At 39.9% G+C, this 19880-nt stretch overlaps 1 protein-coding gene across 1 annotated transcript in view; it reads left to right on the forward strand.

The window, feature by feature from the left end:
* The window catches only part of LOC148502868 (cytochrome P450 2A4-like), a 63435-nt gene extending 43807 nt beyond the window's left edge, over positions 1–19628 (forward strand). The window contains exons 9-13 of the mRNA XM_088449260.1: positions 2212–2388; positions 5128–5269; positions 5922–6103; positions 16648–16789; positions 19447–19628. Coding sequence (XP_088305386.1) covers positions 2212–2388; positions 5128–5269; positions 5922–6103; positions 16648–16789; positions 19447–19628 — 825 coding nt within the window. The remainder of the gene's footprint in view (positions 1–2211; positions 2389–5127; positions 5270–5921; positions 6104–16647; positions 16790–19446) is intronic.
* The last annotated feature ends 252 nt before the right edge of the window (positions 19629–19880 follow it).

The following is a 19880-nucleotide window of genomic DNA, read 5'->3' on the forward strand; positions in this document are numbered from 1 at the left end:
TCAGTTCGCTGCACCCTCTCATGCGGAGAAACTTCATTAAGCCAAGCCTCCTCCAGCGAGCGTCTGCGCCAAGTAATACAGATCCAAGGCCCAGTCCGGGAACACAGCTCCTAAATTCCACGCTTGTGACATATACAGGAAAGCATTTTGAACCCAAAATTGTTTGGTGCATACTGTGGGCCTGATACAGAGGTGCACTCTGTGTCAATGACGCATGCTAGCGGTTGATGTTTTCAGTCTGCTCATGCTTCTGTTTCGCAGTGTACATGCATCCTAATGGTTACCGCTTAAAGCCGCAAAATGAATATGGATGCAGAGAGAGGCAATTTTACCAGAAGTTTCTGGGCGGTAACAGGGGGTGGCTAGCCAGATGTGGGCATGATGCGGTCAGGACCAGTGCACATCTCTACTCATTATGTACTTGAAGTACTGCAAAAGCAGAGATCAAAGTACTCACTAAATAAGCTTCCACTTTGGCATTTTACGTGAATATGGACACCACTATTTTTGGATTTGATCTTTCTATTTTGTGTCCTTCATGGAATGCCTCATTGTTGCTGCCCCTATGGGCCTCATTTACATTTTCCTTTTTTATTTTTCTAGTTTTAGAATCTTCATCCCCCTTGTAGCCTATATGACTCCTCCCACTTACCTCTATGGGTTGATTCAGCACAGGATGGAATTGCAAAGCCGCACATACAGTAAGCAGCTTTGCCATACCATCCTTGCAAATATGCACCCCCTGTTGCATTTGAGAAGCCAGCACTGCGACCAAGGTTGCAGGCTGGGATAACCATTGTGACCATCGGTTGTGATGGTGGATGGTGCTGGTCAGTTCAGTAAGCCTCAGCTTGCACAGGTTGGCCAGCTTGCAAGGCCAGAAAACTGTGTCCATGGATGCAGGTCCTGGCCTTACCACCATTTCCAGCCAACCCTGCGGCCACACCGCCCCAAAAATGCCTCTGCCTGTCAATCAATGTGATCATGCTGGACCCATTCTGCACATGTAGATTCCTGATAATTGGGAATCTGTGTTCAGCATTACACTAGCATGCAGTGCTGAATCAGCCTCTATATGCTGCTCCTGATTAAATGTAAAGCCCCAAACTCACCCCCACTCTGCCTTCCCTCCATCTTTCTCCCAACTTACCTGGTTACCCTTTGACTCTTCACCCTCTCATCTTGGTTCCTGTTTGTCTCTCTTTATTTACTGTATCTTCAGCATTATTTGGGTTATTTCACCCTATATGACTATCCATTATATACTGATAGACCATGTTGATGTCATGTGCTTTGTTTATTTTTGGAAACTTAATTATACATTAAACATTTTAAAACAGAGAATTTTCCTTCGTAACTTTCAATGTGACCTTCAGATTCTACTCCAAACAAATGGCAGGCCATACATATTTTACACACATATTGGGGCTGATGCATAATTAGATGAAAATCAGACCTATGTATTACTCCTCATATTTTCTTGTCGTAGTATGTATCTTGCTGTGTACCTGCCCTCTATCTGTATGCTTGGTTTGTTGTTTGTCATCTTCATCATCAGTGTGCTCTTTCACCACCGGGTAGGGTACAGGATGCCAGCAGTCAGAAACCCAATGTCAATATCCTGACAGGGTTAGGATACCAATACCTGTCATCAGTATCCTAACCCTACCTTTCACCCTAACCCTCTCTCTCCCCACTGCCTAAACCTATCCTCCCCCTAGTACCTAAACCTAACCTCTGCCCACACCCTAAACCTAACCCTTCCCCCTTAGTGCCTAACCCTTCCCCTAGTGCCTAACCCTAACCTCTAACCTCTCCCCAACCCTTCAATACATTCTAAACGCTGATATTCTAAGTGCCAGCATCCCGCATGTCATGATTATGACCACATTCCGCACCATCATATACTTGGTGCAAATGTTACGATTGGAAACAACTGAATTTATCCATAAATCTTACTTTGCAATTGCCTGCAGATGCAATAATGCAAACTCATTGAGTTTGCCTTCATGAAAACATACTATTACAGCCTACAGTATTTTCACCTCTTTAGTAGCAAGTCGAAATATAATTAAAATGTTTATTACACTGATTGCATAGTTTATATTCTGCAATCAGACATACATTCAACTCAGCACCATGACCACTGTGTGCATTGATCTTTGTTTGTATTTGGAGTATTTAGCTTAATGGGCAATACTTTTCCTTTAGCTGTATGAGACGTTCCCCCAAATCATGAAGTACATCCCCGGGCGGCACCAGAAGATTTTTACTTACATGAGAAAGCTTTTGCTCTATGTGGAAAATAGGGTTGACATGAACCAGAAGAATTTGGACCCCAATAATCCGAGGAATTATGTTGATGCTTTCCTCATTAAAATGGAGAAGGTAAACATGGTCATTTATAGTGTATATACGGTATACTGTCAGTGATCAAGTCACAAAACAGATCACAATAATACAAATGATAAAGAAATAGTTATGTTATTTATCAAAAGTGATTTTACCAAAACCTGCTACTGTTAACATTGACATTACCAATGTAAGCAAAGTATTAATGTAGCATTAACTAAGTTTTTATGATCATTAACTCATTTATTTATGATATGTCTGATAGTTATAAAGAGTGGGCTTAGTTACTGTATGGTAACAAAATATTCATAAAAATGTATGCATATTGTCCTTTAGATAAAAGATGTTAGTTATAACATGACGTTCACTAAGGGGTCTATTTATTAAGACCAAAAATACAGTAAAGCCTCTGAAAATGGTTGTTTTTGGAAGAATGCCTTATTTTTGACTATCAGGGTTATTTACCAAAGAGGATAGCGAAGCAGACATCAGTGATGTCTTCTGCAGTCCCTGTCTTTACGAGGTCTTCTATGGAAACTGACTCATTCACCAAGCTCCAAAAAGGTTAGCTGTAAAGATCTTGACCTTGTTAGCTATCAATGGCTTTAACACACAGCAGATTGTATGCTGCAATTACCCTCCATCCAGTGTAAAAAAACAAAACAAACTACTCTGGCTCTGATAGCAGATAGAGGGACACATGTATAAATGTTTTATTTGTGATAAAATGCCATTTTTGTTTTTTTATAGCATTTACATTTTTTTTGCAGATGTATTATATGAGTTATTGCATTTTTATTGCATTTTTGGGGAGATTTTTATTGCACTTTTGGATGCATTATTTGTCTGTATTGTAATAACACAGAATAGTTCTGGAATCATAGAAATGAATTAAATTGCATAAATTTTTCATATGTATCAAAATAATACCTCTTTTTTTCGACTCATGACTTCTGTAATTATCAGCATGATCTGAAGGTGTAATTTGGAACTGAAGTGGAGTGTTTGTAACCCTATCCAGTATTGTCAGACCAGTCAGGCTGCCAGAAGAGGGTCCAAGTAAGACTATGGCAGCTACAAAGCCTGGAGGCCAGAGGGGACCAGGAGGCCGGTGTCCAGACCTGCAGTCAGGCAGGGAGGACCACAAATTCTAAGACTGTTTGTGTGAAGCTGTAGGAGCCAAGCAGCAGGGCAGAAGGCCAGTATCCATACCTGCAGGAGACAGGGAGGACCACAAGAGAGACTTTGTATGAAGGCCAGGAGGCCATGTCTATACCTGTTACAGGATTGAGATTTTTAAAACTGTGTTACATTTGCAGTCTAGCTGCCCATAATAGTCCAGGTTCAAGAAGTGAGTTAGTGCCCTGGATGGGTGCTTGGTATTTGTGTTTTGTTATTTTTACTGAATGCTTACAGAAAAACTCCACTTATTTTCATTTAAACCTGAAAAGCTGCATATGGACCCTTATTAAATACCAGTGCACTGCATCACTGACCCATCTATCAACCTAAATTACCTCAAGTTATCACTATATATATACACAGACAGTGTAATGGTTAGTATTACTACCTCACAGCACTGAAGTTGTGAATTCGATTCCCACCATGGCCCTAACTGTGTGGATTTTGTATATTCTCCCTGTGCTTGCGTGGGATTCCTCTGGGTACTCCGGCTTCCTCCCACACTCCAAAAATATACTGGTAGGTTAATTGGCTCCCAGCAAAAATTAACTCTAGTGTGTAAGTATGTGCATGTACATGTGGTAGGGAATATAGACGGGAGGTGGAGGGGGCTGAAGATCAGATGAGGGCCATAACTTTATCTCTGGATATAGGGGAAAAAGAAGTCAGAGTTTGTGAGATGAATGGGGAGTAATAGGCTGGCAAAGGAGGGGGTGGAGTGCGGATGGCCTGATGGGATATGATCTGACATATGGGGTATATTTACTAAAATGCCCATAGCAACAAATCAGATTCTAGCTATTATCTTCTTAGAAGGTGCTAGTTAAATGTTAAGTAGAATCTGATTGGTTACTGTGGGCAACATCTCCACTTCTAAAAAGTCTCACTTTATCAAATGTACCCCATGGAGTAACTATTAGATGTAAAGTAGGTATCAAAGTCAAGGGAAGAGAGTGATGAGGGTAGGTAATGGAGGGGAGAGCAGAGGAGGAAGTTGAGAGTGGCGAAGAGACATCAGGGGTTTGAGGACTTGGAGGAGATGTGGTTTTTGAAATATGACTGTTTAGAGAGGGAAAGGGCAGGTTGAGAGCATACATTTGAAGAGGATGAAGTCTGCCTTAGAGCGTGATTTCCTCCACTGTCCGTCGGTGGTTTGTGAACACTTTTGTGAGTATCTGGTACATTTAGAAAGCCTGGGGTGGGAAGTGATTGCCAGAGCAACAGAGTCAAGAGCAGAAACAAGGGAGGCATTGTATAGGGAGGTGGCTTGTTCAGGGCAGGAGAGAGAGAAGATAGGGGACATAAGTGAGTCAAGCAGAGAGGATAAGGAAGTGGTGTTGATAGCCTCATTCTTCCATTTAGTGATAGTAGCCTTAGGAGGCAGCGGTGGGGAAGGAGAGTGGGATAAGTGAAAAGAGAGAATGTGATGGTCAGAGAGGGGTAATGGGGAATTTTTGTAATCAGCGAAGATATCATTTTAAAGTACAATGCTACAAATAATGCTCTATAACATTTAATACAGTGTATAGCATTGCTGGGACTAGAACACTAAATATACAGTAGGTAATGTTTATTTGTCTTCTGTGTCTCCAGGAAAAGTTGAATCCCAGAAGTGAATATCACCTCACCAACTTAGTGAACAGCACTTTACAGATTTTCTTTGCTGGGGGGGAAACTATCAGCACAACTCTGACTTATTCTTTTCTAATTCTTTTGAAATATCCAGATATCCTTGGTATGTAATGATACAGTAGATAATCAAAGTATCTGTTTTTTTCTGAATATAACAAAATGAATACTGGTATTTAAATGCTACGGTCCTGATTCAGAGTAGTACTCTAATACAAATGTATTTACCAATTTTGCCGCTTAGCAATTGCTAAAACATGCTAATGCATCAGCCGGCAGAATTTGTATAGGGACACCCACCGGAGCCCTTGCAGTTGCCCACAACTGAGTACACAAACGTAGCATTGGACACAGACCCGGAAAAAACATTGACTCCTCTAGTGAGTCTATGGTCACTCAGAATGGCCACGGTTACTGAGACACTGGAGCATTGTTCGCTGCATGCACAATCGCAGATGCTGACTAGTACATGCCAAGGAAAGGGCCCCTAAATGCCCATTTTTTGGCCGAAACTTCCCATAACCACCCACAAAACAGTGTCATCCTGTCAATCAATTGCGAGTGAATGCTCACAGCAGGTTTGATCGCAATTAATTCACTGCGTGTGCACAATGCCACTGTGATGTATGCATAGACCACCGATAATTGCTCAACTGCGTGAAAATTGGCATAGCATTCAACTCTGAATCACACCCTACATCCTTAACTTTGTTGCTGTGGTAAGTTATGAAATATTTTTTTATGATAAATATCCAAAGTCCACATGGAGATTGATGAGGTCATTGGTCAAGACCGGAGCCCCAAGGTGGGAGACAGAAACCAGATGCCATTCACAGATGCTGTGATCCATGAAATACAACGATATATAGACGTGCTCCCACTGGGTGTGCCAAGGAAAACCACAAGAGACATCACGTATAGAGGGTACTCTATACCCAAGGTAGATGTCCTAATCTGAAATGATGGAGCATTATTGTTGGTATAAATATATAGGCAGTTGCAGAATGATTGATATTATATTTAACCTTGGTATCTTATTAAAAGACAATGGGTTGATTCAATGTTGTACATAAACCTGATGATTTGTGTACACCAAAAGAAAAGCAACCGCACCAGTCTGTGATATACCCTCCTGAAATATTTATTAATATAATTTAATATTACAAATAGGAGGGGTGCTACCCACTATGATTTAGTATCTGATATAGAAAAAAAGAGAAAGTTGTATGCAAGAGTTAAAGTGGGCTGGAACAGGATGGAACTCAGGGCCTGATTCAGAGCTGAACGCTCTGACCAGAGCGCTCACTCTGAATCAGGGCCCTCCTCCCTGAAAATGGAGCGGCCTCCTTGCTGCTCACATAGCTGTGGGTAACCACCCACAGCTTATGCGAGCGTCCATGATGATGGTCGTGATGGTCTTGACCATTGCGACCATCGGGCTTGTGATGGAGACCCTGCGGTAGGGTCTCACTGCCGCAAGCCCTGGAGTGATTTTGGCTCTATCAGAGCCAAAATCACTCCAACTGACATCACTAGTGATGTCAGTGGGGGCGGCTTCAGACGGTAGGCGTTCCCATGGGAACGCCTCCGTCTGGCAGGCACGCCCCCGGCACGCGCACCAAAGGGGGTGTGCTGTCAATCAACAACGACAGCATGCCCCCTTTGGTGTGAGACCCAGAGCGATGGAGAGCCCGTCGCTCGCCGGGTCTCGCGCTTGCGCACGACGGAGCACCCTCCATCGTGCGCATGCGCAGTGGGGGAACATCGACCAGCTTGCGAGCGTCCTGCCGCTTGCGAGCAGGTCAGAATGACCCCCTCAGTTCCGTCACCTCTAATGGTAGGTGGAACTAGTTCCACCTCCACCAAGTCCCTGCACAGAAGTCCCACAGCCACTCTCGGTCTACCTAGGGAGTCTCAATTTCTTCAGAGGTCCCTCATTTCAGAGAAACCAGCATATAGATAAGGAAAGAATCAAGTCAATACATAGGGGTTGCAAAAAAACATTAGGCATCCAAGTGACATACTATAGACTAGTTTGTGGGGACCCCATACAAAAACTCAGAGGCATGGCAGAAAAATAACACTGATATAGAACTTTTTTTTTCTTTTTAAGTGATCTAACATTGTAGTCTTAGCTGATGGCAGGAGTGCTAAAAAAATCATCTAATATGTATTTCACACTGTCATAGCCCCAAAAGCTTCTGGGGCCTAGACGGGCCCCCCAGGCCCCCTGCCATTCACTTTACCATTTCCTATACACAATAGTGTGTGTGTAAAGAACAGTTTTCACACTTGTTTTGGCCTGTCAGACTAGCGTGTCTGGGGGGTGGGGAGTAGACAGTGGGGGAGATGAGTTCCACCACCTCTCCAGGACCACTTTAAGCCCTGGTTGTATGGAGCACTAATCACATTTATATGAAATCTTAAAATATAACTTTTATTAATTCTAAAACAAAAACTTTTTCCAAAAAATGTGGTGAAATATTTTTATTACTGTTTTAAATCTTATATATAAAAGACCTGTAATGAGGTTTGTGTGTTCAATACCCCAGAGATTGAAAATTAGTTGCAGACATTTCATGCAGGGCCGTAGCTAGGGTAGTGCGGCCGGTGCCATCGCACAGGGCACCACAGTTCAGGGGGTGCTGTTTGGGCCTATCAAATTTCTGTTTATTATCATTCTTGCTTGTAGCTTCCTCTTATTTCATCCCCAGCATCTCCTGGCCTCCCCTATCTCTTCACTGGCCCTTCCCCATGAAGCCATGGCCCTTTTTTGGGTGTATTATGTCCCTTTGAAAAATGAGGGGGGCGCCAATGCTCTTTCTGGCACAGGGCACCAAAAAGTCTAGTTACGGCTCTGATTTCATGTATCATAACATTACTATCTACTACTGCAAAGATACTCAATAGATATTTTCTGTGGCTGAAGCCATCCTTACTTTATTTTGTATCTGATTACAGTGTGTAATTAGTTAATTACATAAAATATTGATATGACAAATCTCTGTATTGAACTGCTCAAATAACTTGCACTTTATTTCCTATACCGTGGAATAAAATGTATATTGTGTATCATATACATTATCTGTGTCTATTATCTTACTTCTGGATACAAATGTTATCTCATCACTAAAGTAGATTGTATTTATGACTCAATTTCTCACTCGTGGAATAATTCAATTGCTCACTAGTGGAGAGTCTATTGCAAATGTGACTAGTAGTCAATGATATAAATTACGTGGTTACAATTACTTATTGTGCTTATTTATTAACAGTGTAATGTTTAATATTAACCACTGATTTGTCACATTCAAAACTGTTAGTTGTTCCCATCAGGAGATTCGTATGGGCACAAATTAATTTATTATCACTGTGGATATATTAGGTAATTATTCCTGATTCAATTTGTATATTATATATTATACTTTACATTTGCTATTACTAATTGGTACAGCATGCATTCAGCCTAATTGTGCAGCAGATAAATACGGCTATTAAATACAAGCAAATTAGATCAAATCAGCATATATTTTGTTCATAGACATGCTTTCACCATCTATGCTGTTTAACCTCAGCTGTTGTTTGTAATAATATTATGTCAACCCTTCTAAGCTGCAGCAGAAAATCGGCCTGATATGTGTGGTAGTTATACATACAATGATACCCCTCTTCCCACGGAGCTAAAACCCGGGTTTTTGAAGGGTTATCCCGGGCAGCTTCCTGGTGTAAAAGGGGAGAGGGTTGGATCACCGGGTCGAGTGACCCGGCAATCCAACCCAGGTAACTAGCAGGGTTTAACACAGGCATAGCCTGTGAAACCCTGCTGTGAGAACAGCGCACTCCGGGTCACGTTGACCTGGAGTGCGCTGCTAGCCGGCCGATTGGTCCGGCTTCAGTGGCGCTTGGAGATGACGTCATCTCCAAGCGACCACTTTCACTCCGGAAAAGCCAGGTCTATGCATTGCAGACCCGACTCCAGTGCGAGCGGCGCTGACTTGGGAATATCCCGAGTCGGCGCCAGCAAAATCCGGGTCTGATCCGGATAGGTACTTTGGCCCTGATTCAGAGCCGGATGCAATTAGCGCTCGCTCGTTCAGAAAAAGGGGGTGGCTATTCAAATGAACCGTTCGCTCTTTGCGGTCAGTTGCCGCCTCTATGTCTGAACGAGCGAACAAAACATGCGGACGGTTATTTGAAAACTACGCCCCCTGGCCGCTCGCATCATACGTCATGTCCGCTATTTATTAGATCAATCGAGTACATCGAACAACGTATGAACTGCTCGCTATTCTTGGGGTTGGTTTTTCCTACCACAATATTGCGAGCAGTTCTGACTATGAAACAACCCAGTGACGTGGTCAATGACGCTGCTGTATTAATTATGCACACCCATGAAACGCCCGTTTTGACCTTTAAGCACGCCTGCGTTCGGATCTCCACTCCCCGTTTTAAAGCACCTTCCCCTGTTACCACATACAAACGCCTCATCTTGTCACTCAAAATACTAGGCACTCGCTATTTTGCGAGCACATGAATTTCGGCCGCACTGAATGGTTCGCGCACGCGTACTAAAAGCCGTACGCATGCGCAGTTGTGCGAAAATCGGTCAGAACGAACGAGCGGCCGCTTACGAGCAGCTCTGAATCAGGGCCTTTGTTCCAACTCCGGGTCAGATCCGGAATTTAGGTGGAAAAAGGGTATTTGTAATAGCAATTGCTGGTTAATAACCCTTCGGAATAATGTGTCTGTGAGTCCTGCTGATTCATTTGTGCCAACTGGCTTTATTATTCATCAGCTCTATCAATTACAACATATATTAGTTTGAGCATTTTTATGGCTGGTAGAGAGATTACCATGATTTAGCAATTCTACTTCGGAACCAGCAACCCCAATTCTAGTCAGTCTATTGTATTGGGTTTCAATTGAGGCACTTTCCTTTAGTGATGGATGTTCCTAATCAGCAGTTACATAATATTTCCACAAGAGTTTTTCTAAAAAATCTAAAAGTTGTAAAAGTGGTGGTTCCAGGGAATCCTAATACTGCCTCAGCAGTCATGCCCAGAGATGATAAAAAGAGTCCCAGTTGTGTTCAGCATTAGGATGGTAGCTTTTGGGAAGTGTGTCCACTGATTTGTTTGCATGTCCCCTCCCCATGGAAGATTGTGAACCATGTTGATGAGACTGGGCTTGGTTCACATTATGTCTGAACTACACATATTGGGGACCAGCCCATCCTTTATAGCCTGACATTGGCTTCCCCAAAGTCCCCCTTTTTCAGTGGGAACCAGAACTTATAGATTTGGTGATGGTTATAGATTTTTTTTGGGGGGGAGGAGAAGTGCACTCACATGTTTTACTTATTTATTTATTTTTAACAATTTAACAATACAATATGCAGAAGTCATCATAGGCATTTTTATAATGTGTGCATGGTGTGTGGTGCATATGGGCCCCCTCAGGCATTAATACACCACTGGAGGTCACCATTATCAATCTCCTCCCCAGGCAGTTCAAATAGGTTTTCAAGTCTTAATGATCATAGTAACTGGCTTACACTTATCAGTTATGGATACTCTAGGGATGAAATGCAAAATGGGTTTAAGGTATACCCAAAACAGTATACACAAAGTGAAAATATTTTCATCTATTTGCAAGTATTATACCAAATGTGCTCACTTTACGACAGAAAACCATCACGAATCCTTAAAACTTAAATGCACTTACATTGCATACCGCTTCCCCTAAGTAATAAATATGTATTTTTTTTCAATCATTTTAAATGCTAAATCCTCCATCATCATTGTTGTTATCTTTTATTTGTAAGGCGCCACATGTAGTCCATAGCACCATACTTATGGGATGAACAGTGAACACATATAACAGTATAAAATAATGCAAAGACAACAATGCATAATACATTAGTATACAAAATAAAGTTATACAATGTCCAATCAACAACAAAATTGACAGAGTATAAACTGAACATAGAATTGTAGATTCAGCTCTTGTCAAGACAGTGAGCATCAGTGATAAGCGTGAAGTCTTCCAGTGCCCAGGTGCATGGACTTGAGAAACAGGCCTGGTGAGACAGGAGTGCAGTGGTAGAAAACACAAGGGATTGCAGCAAAGGTAGATGAATTAGGTGGTTATCAGGCTTGAATCAAGATGTGAGTTTTGCGGGCACACTTAGAGCCTCGAAGACTAGTTGTTAAGCTAATATTACATGGGAGTGTGTTCCAAAGGTTGAGAGCAGTATAGACAAAATCCTGTGAACAGGAGTATGTTGATGTCATTGAAGTAGTGGGAGGAAGTAGGAAGTGTGGAAGTAATGCAGTGGTCATTGTCAGTGTGGAGTGGGAATGAGTGTAGGTAGAAATTATGTTGGAAATGTAGCAGGAAGAGGAGTGGATTTGTAGGTCAGGGTGAAGAGTTTGAACTTGATTCTATAGGAGACAGGAAGCCAAGGTAATGATTGGCATCTAATTGTAAATTAGGCACTTAGTGGCCAATCTTCAGAATGGAATTTATGGCCTCAAGCAACCAGATCCTAGAATCAGAAAAAAAAACTCTTGCATGGAGGGACAAATCCTTATCTATACAGTAAGTTAGAAAGCAATGCATGGGAGAGTTATTATATGATCCTAAAAAAATTTTTACACTTGAAAAATGAAAAAGGGAAGATAGTGTTGCCAGATAACCAAAATTGTTGAAAGATGATTGGCTAACTATAGTTCAAATCTACAATAACAAGGACAGAAACTGCTGTTGCATCTGCTACAATGCAGATATGTTTAGCCCTATCTCAATTGACCATTGGAGTGGATCATGTAAAAGAATAATCAATGTGACTTCCGATTCTGGTGATGATGGAGTGAGCCACTTCTCTTACCAGCTTCCCTCAGCAGACTATTGGCATCCACATTGCAGTGCATGGAGAAGTATTTAGCCTCTCTGATGCCCGCTAAACAACGTCTTTCCCACTTTGAGAATGGCTGCACCACCTCCAATATGCCCACAGATTCCAGAGACCTCAGAGCTCCAGACTTGCAGCCTAAGATGCAGCCACCAGACCTGACAATCATTGCACCTTTGTCCCCAGTACCGGAACTGTGACCTCCCTCTCCTAAGGAGATATTGTACACACTATTAAAGATACTGTTAGTAACTTGCTGAAAGAGCAGACTACAGGACAGGCATGAGTGCTACAATAGGTGGTAGCAGATACAAAGGGTCAGATCCAGCAACTTGCACAAAGGGTTTCCACAGTGGAACACAGACTAGGATAGACTTTCCAAGAAGATGTTACTATTTTAAAATCCCAGGCTTCCATATTACAGAAATTGTATTATCAGATCAGGGCTAAATTGCATGATCTGGAAAATAGATCCCACCGCAATAATTTAAGAATTGTGGGTTTACCTGAAGCTTTGAATGGATACGTGCCTTACTAATTTTTTTGATCTGTGCTGCCAGAAATGCTCAGTATTGAAGATTCCTGCACTGAACTTGTCATATTGTAGAATGGGCCCCACAGGATGGGTCCCTCCAGATTGCAACCTAATTCTAAACCACATGTTATTCCAATCAGATGCCTCAACTATTTCCATAAGGACACTATTAGGTATGCATCTTGTAGAACTGTGACCTCACATGGAATGGCTCTAAATTATTTATATTTCAGAACTATTCCCAAGCACTCTCTCCCCTATGTGTCACCCAGTCTGTCTCCCACTCACTTTTAGATTGTAAGTTCTTACAAGCAGGGCTCTCTTCTTTTCCTTCCCAAAATTGACACCAAACATTTTGGGTTTGGCAGTCCTGCTGCTGATATGAGTCTTATGACTGCTGATGCAGCAAAGTTTATAAACCTTGTACTGTACTGCAATGTTTTGTACTGCAATTCATGTTTATTTTTATTGTGTTGCAGAACCCTTTTGACATCATATAAATAAAGGATAATAACAATAATAACTCACGGGAGATGCTATTGAATTCTGTGACGTGAGATGATGTTGAAAAGATTTAATTGTGGCATGTAGTTTATACCCTTTCTCCACTGTTTGGGTTTGCTTCTAACAGATACTGCTTTTTGATTCTATAGGTGACTTTAGTTTCTATGTTGTTGCAAATTAAGTTTCTCCTATTGTCAGCCCTGAATATACCTGTATAGTGTACAGGTATCTCCTTACTACCTAACTTGCTGTCTATTACCATGAGGCCTCACTTACTCATTCCATCTGCATATGTTTTGTTTTATTATTATGTTTAAAGGTGTAATTCCTGTTATGATTGTTCTTGTAATCCAATAACCTGTAATTCTCCCTCTTCTATTCTACTTTCTCACTTTATTTACCCGTGTTTGGTCTGGCTCCATATGCTGCTGATTTGTATAAGGTTTTGATATAGATAAGTTGGTCTTGAAGCTTCTTTACTCCAGATTGCAGAGAATGTTGATCTTAAGATTTACAGTGATGTCAATTGTTTTCCTTTTTGCTCTGAGGTCTATTAGGTCTCCTGGAGCTTGTTTAATTTTTAAGCATTTCTTTTTATTGTTTTTGTCTAATTGTTTGTCCACCCTCTCTGTTGTGTATTCCCTGTTGTATTTTCCACTCTAGTCCTTCTGATATGTTGCTACAGAAGAACTTCATTACAGTACAACTATGTATTCTTCACTCTATATTATTTTGCCTGCCCTCATCCATTATTATTGGAAATGTATTTGATTAAATTAGGATCTTGGAGTGTGGGAAGCATCAATTCACCAATGAAATTAAATAAAAGATTACTGTAACTGAATAAGCTCCATTTAGATTTGGTCTTTCTACAGGAGACCCATTTACTACAACAAGAACTGTGCTGATTTTAGTGAAAAATCAGTTGCAGATTGAGCTAATGTTGCACATATCCATTATGTTTTATGTACAGTTTATGCTCCAAATTAATTTTCCCAAAATGTTTTTTTATCCATAACCCAAGTGTATCAGTTTATGCCACTGTCACTAAATGTCAGGGTTGACTTTAATATTCTCTCTTATATATAAAGATCCATGCGGTCATCTTCCTAAGTTAGGATTTTAAGTTTTTGCCATGACAAATGTATGGAGAACTAGACATCCTCTAGATAAAGAGATCACATTCCTCTCTACCACCCATGGTACTCTGGGCCTGATTCAGAGATGGACCCTAATGAGATCGCAGCTGCGATTTTGCAAGGAACACAACTGCAAAAATATACTGTCTGCAAAGAACACTCAAGCACAGAGACACCCACTGCTGCCTTCTACCCTGCATGCTTAAATATCGGTAATATCGCCGCACATAGGCAAAATCTTGCCCATGCAGAAGGTCTGACCAGCCGCATCCTTGGGAGCTCTCCTGACATGCAGAGTTGCATATGCACTCTCAGTGGCTAATTTATGCATGCCCAAGTTATATTGTTCAAAGAATGCATGCACAATGGCAAAGAATCGCAATAGCGTCCATTTCTATATCAGGCCCTAGACTATGTCTTAGTGGCTGATGCATTAATAACCAAAGCTGTAGCTATAGAAATTAAACCAATGTATTCTTCACATCACGCACTATTCTGGGTAGCTCTTGCCACCACGACAGATAGAGGCACCTTTAGGCTATGGAGGTCTCCAACTTACCTTTCTTCACTTTTGAGATATAGGAGCAAAGTTGAGGCTTATGTGGAGCAATTCAGACTTAATAATATTCAGCACGAACAGGAAGACTCTCTTGTTTTTTTGTAGTCATCTAAGGCAGTTATTTGTATATTATATGTGGTTGCTTCCCAGTGCCGTAAAGAGTTTTTTGAGCTATATAAACATGTTCAAACCTCTTTAATGTGGGCATACCAATTATTCAAAACATCTCCTCCTACGTAGTAAACCAGATTACCTTACAGCTAAAATCCAATTTGATGAGATATTGTCTAAAATGGGGGACCGTTTCTCCCTCCAGATAAACCACAGTTTTTTATTTAATTTGGTAACAAATCAGTATGTCTACTCTTTAACCTTCTGAGGAGATCACAACTTGTCTCTTTGATCAACAATCTGCATAGGCATGATCATTCTTATACAAACAATAGTACAGAAATCATTGAGGAACTTTTATCATTCTACAAATTCATATATGCCCAGTCGCCTACTGAAAAACAGGCTAAAGCTACTTTCTGGTGGGGAATTCACTTACCTCAGTTAGACTAAGACATTATAGACCAGCTATGTGCTCCAATCACCTCTACTGAGGTGCAGTTGGTTATTCAAAAGTTGAAACTCGCTAAAGCCTCTGGTCCCGATGGGCTTACAAGGGAGTATTACAAGATTCTATTGCCTAGAATCTATGATACTCTTACTAATCCATTTAACACTATCTGAACTGCTATGTTTCCAAACTATTTTAATTATGCCATCCTCAAAATTCTCCCCAAGCCATACAGAGACCCAGACTTAACTAATTCCTACAGGCCCATCTCTCTCTTAAATGTCAATTACAAGTTACTGATTAAAATCTTGGCAGAGAGGATCAAACTATTACTAACTTCTATCATCCATATGGACCAAAGACTATTTATTTTGGGATTGCCATTCAGTGGGTAATATTAAAAAGGTGAACAGCACAGTAGGTGGAATCCTCCAGAGTTTATTGTAGTGTTACACACTAAAATATATCTGAACTGGGGATTTATCGAAAAGCTAACAAGATCTCTTTAATTTCTCATTAACTATTCATTTTTATTTATAAGTTCAATACATTGAAATGTACTCTATTGACTTTACAATCTACCTCATATCAATTATAGTTTAACCTTGAACAATATTACATGCAAGTCTCTCTTTTGGTTGCATTAATATTTTAATCTAACTTACTACTCACAATCAATTTTAGATTTTGTTGTTTGTTCCCATTTGTGTCCTTGCTTTTGTCTCTGTCTTGTTTTGTATCCTTTACATTATTCTATGTTTATTGTCTTATGGTTTACTGCAGGGGTGTGGGCACTGGTTACTTCACTCTAAATAACACTGGAAGTTTTTTCCATATATTGTATTGCTATGACCTTATCTGTAATTGTAATAATTTTCTTCCCTCTACTTGTATGTAACATGTTGGAAGCTTTCTTTATACATCATGTCAGGTCCCTTTTCCTTAATTGAGTAAAAACACTAGAAAAATAATTCATCACTCCCTCCACCCTCAAACTTGACTATGGAGCCCACAGAGTGTATGACACTGTAGCTGAAGTTCGTCAAGAAGCGTTATGGTTTATTTTTTGATAATTACTAATTTAATTATTATATTTATTCTATTATGTTACCAGAGAAAGTCCAAAAATTAATATAGTATATGACATTGTGGTACAGTAGAAAATAATAGGTTAACCCTGATAAAAACGGACACTAAGCAAAAGTTTATTAAGATGCATGCATCCAAGGGATACAAATAAAGTGTTAACCTTCATTCTTGTATGTTTTTCAGCACACCAATGTGTTTCCGATGTTGACCACAGTACTGAAAGACCCCACCTACTTCCCATACCCAAATGAGTTCAATCCCAAGAATTTTCTTGATGAAAATGGTGCATTTAAAACGAATGATGCCTTTATACCTCTATCAGCAGGTATACACACTTATAAACATAAATAATTATTTATAATAGTATGTAAAGTAATTGCTAGTCATTGTGGAGATGAGAAAATAAAATGTAAAATTCACCATCCAAAATTTCTCAAACATTTATGCAGAAATTACTGCACCCACAGCAGAAGGTCCTTCATTTCTACTATTTATTTATATGTATACATAGGAGGTACCAGAGTCAATATATACAAAGATAATACACTGATGGTGTTGCGCTAATTGGATTTGTAATTACAAATAAATACTTAACGTGGCAGAAATGAATTCAAGACACCAAATAAATCTATGATGAATTTAATAAATACACAATAAGCATATCAGTAATGGTATACAAATGACATATAACAATCACCTTAATATTGTAAAAGTCTGTACAGACTATCATATATTACCATTGAACCTCTTGATTCCTAATAGAGACCTACATAACTGACAGGTTTACTAAAGAAAGCATAAAAATATAAAAAAATTGTACATTGCATGTAAACTGTGACCAATCTTAATCTGATAGTTCTCACCCGATCAAAGTCCACATATGAGAGTCCTAATAACCCCTTTGATTTTACCTCCGGGTTTTGGCAAGGGGTAGCGCTGGAATGTTTTCCAAAGGTGTAAACAATACAATGTTATTTAGGAAATATGGACTTCATGCTAATTCGAAGCGCACATATAATCCACCTGTATATCCTGAAGAGGTGTAGTGGTTATTGGTATCTCCTACCACCTGGCCAATGGACAAGGTTATCCTCTGATGGGGAAATCCTGAGGCTGTAATATGGCCAACACATGACCGTCTGGTTATCTCTCACCATCTTGAATCCAGCCAGCGGGCACCGTCCCTGCAATGTGTAGCGCTTATGGCTCTCCATGGAAATAATTGGGTATCCAAAGTCAGCAAAACGACTGTGTCACTTGATGAAAATATATACAGTTTATATTAAAACAGTGCGTGGACTCCTGTTTTATTGTTTTGGCAAAACCAACTGTAAATGTTATGGATTTGGTTTTGGCAAAACCACCCTCAGTGTTTTGGTTCAGATTTGTTTTTGTATTTCTTTAAAATTGATAAAAATTGATAGAAAGAAACAGCTGAAATCATGTAATTTGGACCCGTTTACATGCAATCTAAAACTGAGATTTCAAGTTCAGAACTTACAGCAGACCCGAGTCAGGACTCAATTCTACTCAGAACCCCAAAAGTGATCTGAGCCTGGACTCAAGTTGACTTAGAATCCCTCAATTCAGGTGTGGTCCTATTAGAGATGTTCTCTGGTATTTTGGTTGTGGTTTTAGATCTGAATTCATCTTCATGTTTTGGTTTTGCAAAACCATCCTCAAGTGTTTTGGATTTGGGTCTGATTTTTAAAATTTCTTTAAAAAAAAACAGGTAAAATCATGTAATTTTGACCTGTTTACATGCAATCCAAAACCCGAGTTCGGTTTGTAAAACTGAGTTCAAGCTGACCGCAAAACCAAGTTGGGACCTGTTTCAACTCGGAACTCCAAAGTGATTCCGAACTCGGACTTGGTTCAACTCTGAACTCTTAAATTTGGTTGTTGTCGGTTCTCTGTGAACCGGACCTGCTCATCTCTAGTTCATATGGCAGGAAACCAAACTTGCACATCTCTAGTAGATATCAATATATATGAATTAGTTGTCTTAATGCAGCCCTACTTGTACATTTTCCAGCAGTAGGGGGAGTAGAAAATATTATGCAAGAACCACTGCAAGTACTCTAATCCATAATCTGTTGGGTAACACCTGATGAGGAACTGCGCTTTTTAAAATGAAAACACCACATCTGATATGGCAGATAAAATAATAACAGGACATACTATATTTAAAAACAAGAATATACATATGAATTTAATAATGTAGAATGAAAATCAATATACAGTACAGATAATAACCAGACTGATTAAATGATCCTACAAATTTATACAAATTTTAGGATTATAATGTTACTATATCGTACTAGAAATAGAACTCCCCTGCTGCAGACACTAAGGGGAATTCAATTGCTCAGTGGCGACTGTCAGTCCGACGGAGCAATTCAATTGTTGCTCCATACACGCAATAGCCATCGGCGCCGACATTTCTGTTCTCAGTCTCCTGAGGTGGCGATCAGAAATGTGTAATAAGTTTGTGGTTTGGGCATCCAAACGGTAGTTTGGGAGCCCTTACCAGGTCTTTATATGGTTTTTGCCACATTATGTGGCTAAACCCTGTCTATTTGGGTGCGACAAGCCCAATAATGCATGGGCGCCCAAAAACAATTTATTATAGGATACCAATCTCCTGTCACTTTTGAAGGGAGATTGGGTGGGATAAAGCAATTGACTCACCACCCTTTATGATCTTGGGATTAGAGTTGCAACTGTAACAAATTCAAATATTAGGGCAAACAGATATAAAGCTTGAGTTGAGTATGGAACAGAAAAAAATTGCAAATATACAACTAATATTTCGTAATTCCTCCCTTATAGGAAAAAACACATCCCACTGTTTACAGCCAATGACTGAACAGCTTTTGAGAGATTAGAAATAAACAATGTCAATAAAGAAACTAGTAAATGGGTCCTTTAAATTGTGACTGGTACCATTTAGTGTAACAGTATATTTTTGTTTTTCACCAGGGAAAAGGATCTGCTTGGGAGAGGCCCTTGTTCGAATCGAGCTCTTTCATTTTTTAATTACTGTTTTGCAAAATTTTAACTTGAAGTCTCCTGTTCCTCCAGAGGAATTGGACATCACACCAGATATATCTGGACTGGGAAATCATCCAAAAGCTTACAAGATCGCTTTCATTCCTCGTTAACTATTTATGTTTATTTAGGAGTTCTGTACATTGAACAAGTTCACAACACACTATTGACTTTCTAATCCACCTCCTATCAATAATATTTCATCTTGATCAACGGTACATGTAAGACTCTCCTTTGGTTGCTTTAAAAGTTTACTCTAATATACTACTCACATTCCATTTTTTATTTTGTTGGTGTAATGCTCTAACAAAGTATTTAGGGAAATAGAGGGAAATTTTAGAATGGAAAAATTCAACTAAACTCCA

The sequence above is a fragment of the Taudactylus pleione genome, unplaced genomic scaffold, assembly GCF_031769625.1.
Source record: "Taudactylus pleione unplaced genomic scaffold, aTauple2 ptg000481l, whole genome shotgun sequence".
Classification (NCBI taxonomy): Eukaryota; Metazoa; Chordata; class Amphibia; order Anura; family Myobatrachidae; genus Taudactylus; species Taudactylus pleione.